Source organism: Hakea prostrata, chromosome 4, assembly GCF_041222555.1.
Source record: "Hakea prostrata isolate BN-2017 chromosome 4, UWA_Hpros_2, whole genome shotgun sequence".
In the NCBI taxonomy this organism is placed as follows: Eukaryota; Viridiplantae; Streptophyta; class Magnoliopsida; order Proteales; family Proteaceae; genus Hakea; species Hakea prostrata.
In genome coordinates this window covers 16,929,960-16,940,922 of record NC_142603.1, presented here as the reverse complement: position 1 = coordinate 16,940,922, position 10,963 = coordinate 16,929,960, and the positions used below count along the sequence as shown (strand labels likewise).

The following is a 10,963-nucleotide window of genomic DNA, read 5'->3' as shown; positions in this document are numbered from 1 at the left end:
AATCTTCTTGATCCCTTTTTCTTCTATTTTCTAAAAAAATTCCTTTCCTGTATATTGAATAAATCATCTCTATATAAGCATTCTAAGATTTTGTAAACCCCACAGTTTTGCTAGTTGAAGAAAGTTGGCTTTGTCTACAATCTTTTATGAGATTTAGGGTTGGTTGTGATGCAGTGTAACCCTTGGTAAGATGCCATCTTTGGGGTTGTTGGTGATTTCAGTCTAGCTTCAGTCGAGATGCTTATACCTCATGTTCTCCTACTTATCTTCCATTCTTCCTTAATCTAGTTCACCAATTATCTGGGCTATCATTTCTGTTTCAATTCCATTCTTATGCATACTACCTTGCTGGAATTTCAGCTTTCTTATAAGTTTCAGATTGAGATTTCAGGATCAGACATTACTATAAGCAATCAGACCCAATTCTAAACCTTCACATGGTTGCAAAATTTGATCATGCTGACTTTATGATAGAATCCTACTGCTATATATGACTTGCCAGAATTCTTGAATTTGCTTCTATTCTGGATCTAAGTTTCTGATTTCCTGTTTCAGCTAATATCTTACTATTTGTGCTAGATTTTGTTGCTTTCTAATCATCCTCAGATATTGTTCTGGTTTCCATCATATATTGGACATTGATCCTTTTATCTGATCTCAATAAATTCACATGCAACTGTTGGATCATGATAATCTTTGAAGGATATTTTGCATGCGTGCTTACTGTTGTACCTTGGTGTGATATGTTGTTCTCCTTGTTTTCAATTAACTGTCTCAAACCAATATATCTTAGCATGGAGGGTGAGGATGTAATTTTCTTTCTCAAGTTAAGTGAGCAAAATCATGCTTGGTGCATTGTTCAAGTCAACTCCTGCCTTGCTGAATGCCTCTTCATGGGCTCAAGTCCTGGAAATAGCCTCTTTGGGAACAAGGGTAAGGATACATAAATTTGAGCCTCCCCATGGATACTTTTCCTACTTTAGTCTCACTGGGGTGGGGGGGGGGGGGGCTTAGGACAGTTGTTTTGTCTAACCAGTCTACTGGGTTGGTCTGTAGCTCATTAAGGAAACTTCTACGTTATGAGAGTTTGGAGATTGGTGTTCAAACATGATGTTTTTTTCACAATCCAGAACCTGATGTGGCCACTGATCATTCTAAAGAGACACTGGAGTTTATGAGTACTGCCAATATTTGAACTCTTGGAGAAAAAACTAGGAAGAGTCCACTTGATAGGATGGATTAGTAATTTATTGGGAAATGCATTAGGAAGCACAGGAGTAATCTGTTTGCTTCATAGCTATCTGATAATCTATCATTGTTAGGCTTCTGCAAACAGATGTTCCCAATTACTTCTTGTCTGCTACATTTAATCAATTTACAGCCATCCAGAATACATCAGTCATAAATGAGTATAAATCAATTCCATTCATCATAGACAGATGAATTAAGTTTCTTATAGCCTCTGGAAAAGCCAATGTCAGCACCATATACCATACCTTCTTCATTGCTATATCCAACAATGCGGGATAGTATTCTGTTCAGCCTCAAGTGTGCTTCATCATTCTTCAGCTCCAGTACATTTGACCAGTTTTAAGCTTGTAGAGATCAAAATTACAAACCACCCAGATTAGCCAGATGAGATGTGATACCTTTAGTTTTGTCACTACCGCGGTCTACACCACAGAGTTTCAAGCCCAGGTGTTCTCCTGGTTGGGCAATGTGCGTTGATCCCAATTTCTTCTGCTGCGTAACTACTTGGTTTTGAGCATGCCACTGAGAGTAATGTACTATCTTAAATTTGTTTATCCTTTGAATTGGTTTTAAGATAACATAAAAGAGCTTGCTGGGACTATAAGCTATCAGATAGATAACTGATCTCCATCCATTGCAAGAGCAGAAGTAGAACAAGTTCCAATCTCTTTGAAACCTTAACCAGCTAGATGCTTTGGTCTACATGGTAACAATCTGGACTTTTAAGACCTGCAACTCAAATCTGCGTTCTTAAGAATACCAGATGGTCAATAGTTTGTCTCCCTTCGATGAAGACCGATTGAGCTTCGCCAATAATTTGCGAGATAATTTAGATTCTCTTGCATTTATCAAATGATGGGGCTTATGTTTTTTTTCTCTTTTGGGCACGACCAAGGTGAAGCTTATCCGCAACTGATATTCTATTTAATATTTGACACGTGTCAATTTCATGCCACTTTTGGCACAGCATCGTCCGTTCCTAATACTGTAGAAGATCTTTCTGGGAGGCACCGACTTACAACTCTTTGTTTATTCCTCGTTACTCATTTGTGTTTGGATTTCTTGGTTTCAGAGCAGAACTTCACAACAACGATCAATGGCAGATTGGTCCGGACTTCCCCATGTCCTCTTGGAATTGATTTCGGAGCGCTTATCTCTTGCTGATCTGATACGATTCAGCTGCGTCTGCAACTCATGGAGATTGGTTACTCCTCCATTCCTTCGCGGGAAGCTTCTTCCATGGCTGATAATCCCCTGCACCACTGGAAGCAGCCCAAGAAAGAGTAGAATTTGTAGCATCTGTGACAGAACTCTTGGTATAGTTAGCCTCGCAGATCCCACCCGCAAGGTTTACCAACTCGATCTACCGGAGGCTACCGATAGACGAATCTGTGGATCCTCAGCAGGATGGCTCGTAACGGTTCATGCCAATTCAGAGATCCAATTGTTGCATCCCTTCACAAGAGCTCAGATACAACTTCCGCCGCTTACAGCTTTTCCGACCAGATTGCCTATGCCTCTGCAGCAACGAAAAGGGTTCGCCGCCTATCTCCGTGACTATTACATTCACAAAGCGATTGTGGGTTTTTGTTCTCCGGATTTTGAGGCGATTGTTATGGCTATTCGCAACGAGGATGATCAATTGGCCTTTTGTAGACCTGGGAAGGACCTGCGATGGACCGTATTTGAAGATGGTCTTCATGGTCGGTCTCATGATGTCATTTTCTATAGAGAACAGTTCTATACTGTTAAAGGGTCTGGACGAGTTTTCATGGTTTCTGTCCTGGGAGATGCTTCTCCGCACCTGACGATGGTTGGTCGTCGACCTATGAATGTGTCCAATCCTCACAAGTTATATTTGGTGGAGTCATCTGGAGACTTGCTAATGGTGAATCGATTCATGGGTTGCGGTCGTTATGTGGATGATGATGAAGAAGATGTTGTGGTTGATAGTGATGATGATGGTGGCACTGAACCAGCACGTCTACCCCACAAAACTTTATATTTTGAAGTTTACAAGCTAGACCACAGTGAAGGAAATTGGGTGGAGATTCACAATCTTGGTGGCAGAGCTGTTTTTGTTGGCTATAATTGCTCATTATCTTTATCTGCTTCTGAATTCCCTGGATGCCGGGAGAACTGTATATACTTCACAGATGATTATTTCGAAGGATACTATCGACAGAAACATGGTGCTCTTGACATGGGAATTTTCGATCTAGGTGATGGGACTATTAAACCACTAGTCGGCAGAAACCAAATTCAGGCTTACATGCCCCCATTAGTCTGGTATTCAACAAATCCTTGGTGGCGAGGTTGGTCAGTATCTTGACTCTCTAGTTGTATAGTTATGGATCCGATGTTGTGATGCTGGCTTCCCCATGAGAACTTAATAATCTTTGAAGAACAGTGTTGGTTGTTTGTTTTTTGTAGGTATGGTCATTTTGTACTGTGCGTCCTTTTCTTAGTTTCTTTGGTAGTCTTTCCAATAGTGTTATGTATTTACTTGTTTATGCATCCAATAAATGGTGATGTTATCTTTTTCTTACACGCTCTATTCTTCACTGACTTTGGTTTGCATTGCTGTACACTGTATATTTCTTCATGATATGTGATACTTCCCTGGAGACTTTTATTCAAGTTTACCACAAAACCTGATGCAAAGTATCAGTTAATTTTAGTGATGCGGAACCAAGTCTAGATCACATACATGATTACTTGGATCAAAATGAAATGAAATTGAATGAGGCAGGGAACTCTGTTGTAACTGTGTTAGCATATCAAAACAGGGCAGAATGTTAGAGATGAGTTAGTGGAAAACTCACAAAGACTAAGTCAATGGGAGATACTAGGCTGGCTTCTGTGGAATGAGATTGGGAAATTTCAGGAGGCATATGACACAAATGGCTATTAATTTATCAGTATAGAATAGTTGTTGGTGTTATTGATTGATCATTAATTTCTTGGCTGCTTTTTGCTCTAGTTTTTTTTTGTTTTGATAAGTTAATTATATATCCAAGACAAAGTTAAGAATGGAATCAAAAGGGAAAAAAAGGAGAGAAATAGCATGCTGATCGAATTACGAATCTGCAGTTGTATTATGAACCCACATGTCCACAATTTCAATATGTGTGTCTCTTTAGTTTTAATGAGATGGGCAGAGTTTTCCTTATGTTTATGGTTAGTGTTTACTGTACAAGGTCTTAATTTAAGCATTTCACCTGTTTGATCTAGTAATTTATTAAGACTTCCTGGAACTATTCAAACAAAAACTTTAATGTTTAAAACTGGGATCAAACTATTGGTTCATGGCTTAAACTTAATCTGGTAAACTCCACTGAGGTTTTGCGGACTTCTTTGAACTATTCAGATACATGAAACAGGGTTTCTTTGGTTCACAAGATTGGAGTTTTGTTCAATTGCTGGGTGAGTTTCCTGAAATGCTGGCAGAACAAAGAAACGGAAAGAATATGAGGTGGTTAAATGAGGAGGAGGAGGTAACATTAATGTGAACTATGAGATTGAAACTGGTCAACAATGTTAACAGGCTTTGAGGCTTAGTTGGGAAAGGAATTTACAATAAACAGTCTAGTTGAATGTAGAACAATTTTGTTCTGCCAAAAAAAAAAAAAGAATGTAGAACAACAGGCTATGATTTACAATAGCGAATAGAAATTTACCAGATAAATAATCGTCTTTCCATTACTATATAGATTGTTTGTTCTATAAAGAAACATACACTCTAGTTACAATGTAGCAACTCTTGTGATGTAGCTCAAAAGGGAAGGATTCAAAATAAAACCTGAAAATAGAAAAAAGTAAATAGAATATCAAAAGCCAGAAGAGTTAGTTAAGGGCCAGAGAGGACCATTAAACACTGGGTCAAAATTGGTTGTTCTGATGGTTAAAAACTCCATATGCTACCTCAGAAACCAGGGATCAAGCATTGGGATAGTGAAAACTCTGGGTCTTTAAGATTTTTTTTTAATAGATTCTAAGGGAAAAAAAGATTATACAAGAAAGGATAAAAGCATGAGGGCCTTGCATGTATTCAGGTGGGTATGAATTATTAGAAATTCATCTGTTCTAACAGGTGCTAATTTTCCAGATGGGATACCTCTCTGATGGACATGAAGCTGCTGATACCTGAATCAAGATAACATATTATTAACATAATACCTGCCATCTTGAACTTTTAATTTGGTAATGAATCAAACTTGTCTCAATTGTAATCAATGGTACTCAAATAAACCAACAATCTGCTATTTGTAATATGAAGAGCAATTGTAGGGCAAATACAGAAACTTTTAAATACAGAGATTAATTTTTCTTTCACCACATCATCATAAAATTTCAATTATTTGGACAACATGCATAAAAATTTCTTGGTTACAATTATGAACCATCCTGACCAAATGCCCTAAAGAATGTGAAAAATCCATATGCAACTACTGATTATTAACCCAAAAAGAAAAGAACTACTGATTCTATAAATTATACCTAAGCTAATGCATAATAAGAAAATAAAAGGTAAGTTGTTATTTATCATTCGAATAGCATAAGAAGTAACACAGAACACAAATAAGAGAAGTGGGAGATAGAATCTTCAGTTGCTTCTTAACCTAAAGCCTTTGTCCAAACCAGTCCATTTTCAGTTATCCAATGGCAGACCTCGATTAAGCCTGGGCCAAAACCAAGAAGCTTAAAAGCAAGATGGTTTGGATTCCAAGTTGATGTATCATAGTGGCAAGTCATAATTGCATGATTTACTTTCTTTTGAGCATGTATATCAACTGCATAAACCTTTACCTTTTTCAGAACATGACAATAATAGACTTGAAATAGGAATGGTAGACTATGACATAAGGCTGGTGGTTGAGAGAGGTCTGCATAGATGAGTTTCAGAGATCCAATTCGGACATTTTCATAAGATCCTTCAATGTTCTCAGTACTCCATATGCTTATATGGTTCCCTAATTTTCCAATGACAAAATGAATAAGATCTTCGGCAGAAATCGCACAAGTGAACGGCTCACCGCAGGTGGAGTTTTTCTCACATATTTTAAGGGTGTCTTGAATATACTTATCCATTTTTGATTTATCCATTACACCAAAGAGCTCCTTCAATTTCTTGCTCCAGGTAGAGGAAAATGGTATTTTTGATGCTAGAGATTGTGGTAAGAATGATCTGTATGATAGTTGATCCCTTAAATCAGGAACAGAAATGTATTCTCCTTCTTTAACCATTGACTCCCGAAAATAAGGTAATCCCCCTTGACGTGCAATTGACATGGGTATCTTGTCTGGAACTTCATCATATTCCGCTTTGAAAGCATTCCATTCGGCTATTGGTGGCAAGGCTGTGTGGTTCATTACTTTCTTCACTAGCGCATTTGTAGAACAAGCAACATTAGCTTGAATACAAAACAAATGCAGGTAGGAAGAAAATTCATTTGACTCTATTAGTTTCATAAACATTTCTGCTTGATGTGAGCTCAATGGAGACGCTTTTGCTGCCAACCATTGTGGAGCATGTTGTCACGGCCTTAGTTATTGACTAAGCCAACCGTGCCGGCACTTAGCACTTTCTTGCACTAAGTCAGCCTAAAACCCAGCTAGAGAGAGTAGAAGAAAGCTTAGAGCTCAAAGAGAACCTTGAGAGAACTTGTATTGCTCACTTGTTTGATGCTTTGTACAAATGAATCCCTCCCCTATTTATAGGTGAGGTAGGATACAATGAATGGTTGTGATTTGTACAAGTGTCTAGAATCTAATGGTTATGAATATTCTAGTGGGTCTAGATATTTCTAGGGATATTTCTAGAGACAAGATACTTTATGGATGTAGATTCCTCTAGAATCTCCCTCCTTTCTAGAATGTGGGCTAAGTGTAGCCCATTAGTGTTATTTCTAAGTTGGGCCAGCCCATGTGTGGCCCATGAATATTATACCATTGGGCCTATGATAAATTGGGCTGTGTCATTCTCCCCCACCTATTCCGTCGACGTCCTCGTCGTGTTTTCATCGTGGAACCTCCTTATATGTTCTTGGAACTGCCACAATGCGTTTTCTGGTTCCCAACTTGCTTCGCTCTCGGGCAATCCCTTCCACTTCACCAAATACTCTCGACTCGGAGGCACCCCACATTTGCGCATTACTCGATCTGCCATTATATGTTCCGCCTCCTTGTCATAGGATGTTGTTATGCTCGTAGGTGCCCTTGTAGAAGTCTCACGACTAGGATCCTCCGCATCTCCTTGGTAAGGCTTCAACATACTTGCATGGAAGACAGGATGGATCTTGAGCTTTGGTGGGAGGTCTAGTTGGTAAGAAACCTTACCCGCCTTCTTCATGATCTTGAACGGGCCTTCATACCGACGAACCAGTCCTTTGTGCACCTTTCGCAAGGACTTGAATTGTTGGGGTAGTAACTTCACCATGACTATGTCCCCTATTGCGAAGTTTGCAGGTCGTCTATCTATGTCGGCCCACTTCTTCATCTTCTTTGTGGCTTTGTCTAAGTAGGACTTAGCCACATCCAACCTTTCTCGCCTTGGTTGTAGGCTTTTGGGCAACTCAGGGGGCATCGCGTCCTTGAACTCCTTTAGAGTTCTCTTGACCTCCTTCGGTCTGGCTGCCTTGGGGACATCCTCCTTGTCTTCCAAGAGTGCTGCCAAATGTGTGACTTGCCCCTCTTCGGCTCCCTTCTTCAATTGCATGGCCGAAAGAAGCTTCGGCCCCTCCTTAGTCCCTTGTATCGTTGGGACCATACAAGGTGCTCCTTCCTCCATGATGCACACCTTGTTTAAGAATGGCATAGGTACGACCTTGACCCGTGTCAAGAATTCCATGCCAAGCACCAAGTCGAAGTCGTCCATTGTCACGACCGACAAGTCCACGGTGCCTTTCCAAGCCCCAATTGTCATCTCGACTCCCTTGGCAACTCCCTCGATAGGGCGTGCCTTCGAGTTGACTGCTTTAAGGCTCCCTCTTTCCTTGCTCGTTTTGAGCCCCAAACGCTTTGCCTCCTCCGTTGAGACAAAGTTGTGTGTTGCCCCCGTATCAACCATGGCCCTTGCCACCTTGCCGTTGATACGCGCTTCTACGTACATCAACCCCTTTGTTGATGTAGGGGCTTTGTCTTCCTTGGCCTTGATAGCACCAAGCCGCTGCAATGATCCCATGTGCACCTCCTCTTCACCCGTGTCTTCAAGGAGTGCACTTAGGGCCTTCCGTTTTGGGCAATCCCTAGCCCAATGTGGTCCATCACAAAGGAAGCACTTGTCTTTGGGCTGGAATTTCTTCTTCTTTTCTTGCTTGCCACCCTCCTTGTTCGAAGATAACTTGTTTGTGCCTTCCCTTGTGTGGTCGGTCTTCGACCCCTTCTCTCCCCCACCTTTGCCATTATTGCTCTTCTTGGCCTTAGACTCGTCCCTTCTAAACTCTATTAAGGACTCCGCCGCCGCTATAGCCGTAGCAAGATCTTGTACACCTCGACGTTGTAGCTCTTGCGAGGCCCAATTTTGGAGCCCATCCATGAAGTCGAAGAGAAGTTCCTCTTCGGTCATACTCGGGACCTCCAACATGAGTGTTGAGAACTCCTTCACGTAGTCTCGAATCGACCCCGTGTGTTTTAGCCTCTTGATGTTCTTTCGGGCCAAGAATGCAGCATTCTCCGGATAAAATTGTTTCTTAAGCTCTTTCTTGAAGTCTTCCCATGTGTCTATGGTGCACGTACCTCTTTGCATGTCGTTGTACCTTCGTCTCCACCATAGAGCTGCGGTTTCGGTGAGGTAGAGTTGCACGGTCTTGATCTTGGTAGACTCGTCCTCCATCGACGTAGCCTCGAAATACCGCTCCATGTGCCATAGGAAGTTGTCAACCTCCCGAGCATCTCTTGTTCCCTCGAATGCCTTAGGCTTTGGCACTTCCACCCTTGGTGCCTCACGCCACACATTCCCTCCAATCGTGGTTCTCCTGCACGTTGCTACCTCTCTACTCAATTCCTGCACACGAGCTTCCACCGTGGCGATCCTTTCCACTACTTGGGTCTGAAGGGCCTCAAACTGTTGTTGTTGTTTGTGCTCCATGGTGTTGAGAGCACCCAATAGGAACTCCTTGAGCTCGTCCATCCGGCCATCGAGCTCATCGGTCCTTTGCTCCCCAACGTCAAGGCGTTCCCTTGCCTCGGCCATCGCCAACTCCACCCGCGTTAGACGTGGCTCCATAGTTGCACTAACTTCAACAGACTTCTCCTTGCCCTTGCGCCTATCCTTGGTGGTGTGGGTCTCCCTCCCACGATTTAGCTCCTCTTGTGCACCATTGAACGTCTCGGACTCGCTCGTCATCGTGTTTTCCCACACGCTTGACACACCCAACCGAAGCTCTGATACCACAAATGTCACGGCCTTAGTTATTGACTAAGCCAACCGTGCCGGCACTTAGCACTTTCTTGCACTAAGTCAGCCTAAAACCCAGCTAGAGAGAGTAGAAGAAAGCTTAGAGCTCAAAGAGAACCTTGAGAGAACTTGTATTGCTCACTTGTTTGATGCTTTGTACAAATGAATCCCTCCCCTATTTATAGGTGAGGTAGGATACAATGAATGGTTGTGATTTGTACAAGTGTCTAGAATCTAATGGTTATGAATATTCTAGTGGGTCTAGATATTTCTAGGGATATTTCTAGAGACAAGATACTTTATGGATGTAGATTCCTCTAGAATCTCCCTCCTTTCTAGAATGTGGGCTAAGTGTAGCCCATTAGTGTTATTTCTAAGTTGGGCCAGCCCATGTGTGGCCCATGAATATTATACCATTGGGCCTATGATAAATTGGTTTTTGTTGAATGGGGAAAAAAAAATATTTTTTTTTTTTTTTTAATATTTTTTTAAAAAAAGGAGAAAAAAAAAAAAAAAAGAGAGGGAAAAAAGAAACAAATAAAGAAGGAGGAAAAAAAACAAAGTTTTAATCATGTCGAAATGAATAGATAAGAAAAGAATCATTTTGCTTACACCAAGATATGCTACTATCAGAATTTCAAGCAAAAGGAGGAGACTTGTCATGGTGGAACTGAAATGAAGAATGGAATGAATTTGGAATTTGCATTTGTTGGAATGGGTTTGTTCCATGAAGACCAGTTCGGAGAGGGAAAAGGGATTAAATTTATAGCACCATCAACTCTCTCTCTCTCTCTTCCTAAAGGGTCAGTCTCATAGATCAGATTTTTCTTATTTTCTGATTTTATGTTGATATTTTATAATATATTTTCAAAATAATATGTTGAAATTTTACTACTAAAGAAATCTTCTTTTTTGGGATGAACCCGAGCCACACCTTTTGTCTTGGGAAAATTTCACACGGTTAGCTGTGGAAAAAATTCAAATTAACACTTTAACAATCAAATTTTGAGATGTGTGGATTAGAATGCTTGACTATGAAGGAAAGTTTTGACTAGGGAAGACCTCATAAATCAATAACTGGTTAGAACAATTTAGGTACAAAAAATTCATGGGATTGTTGTAATTCAAAGAATATTGGGTAGGTAACGTTTCTGTTTTAAAAGCTCTATTTTTGCAGGCTCTGAACGTTCTCAAGACTTGGGCCTTTGAGGATGGGCATTCTTTAGCTCATTAAAGCTAGGCATTCTCAAGTTATTCTCGAGTCCGATTGTGAGGAATTGATAAACTGTCTCCTTAATCCCTCATTCTATGTTT

General features: G+C 40.7%; 2 protein-coding genes across 2 annotated transcripts; one reads left to right on the top strand and one right to left on the bottom strand.

Moving 5' to 3' along the window:
* Positions 1-2,241: 2,241 nt before the first annotated feature.
* On the top strand, positions 2,242-3,931 carry LOC149018235 (F-box protein At2g26160-like). Its single transcript, XM_089154312.1, has one exon. The coding sequence runs from the start codon at positions 2,348-2,350 to the stop codon at positions 3,581-3,583; it is 1,236 nt and encodes a 411-aa protein (XP_089010438.1). The 5' UTR covers positions 2,242-2,347; the 3' UTR covers positions 3,584-3,931.
* Positions 3,932-5,868: 1,937 nt separating this feature from the next.
* On the bottom strand, positions 5,869-6,729 carry LOC149018234 (polygalacturonase-1 non-catalytic subunit beta-like). The gene has a single exon (XM_089153863.1). The coding sequence runs from the start codon at positions 6,727-6,729 to the stop codon at positions 5,869-5,871; it is 861 nt and encodes a 286-aa protein (XP_089009989.1).
* Positions 6,730-10,963: the final 4,234 nt, after the last annotated feature.

Excerpts from the sequence above, each read along its gene's own strand:
- LOC149018235 (XM_089154312.1), top strand. The coding sequence starts at position 2,348 with ATGGCAGATTGGTCCGGACTTCCCCATGTCCTCTTGGAATTGATTTCG.
- LOC149018234 (XM_089153863.1), bottom strand. The coding sequence starts at position 6,729 with ATGTTTATGAAACTAATAGAGTCAAATGAATTTTCTTCCTACCTGCAT.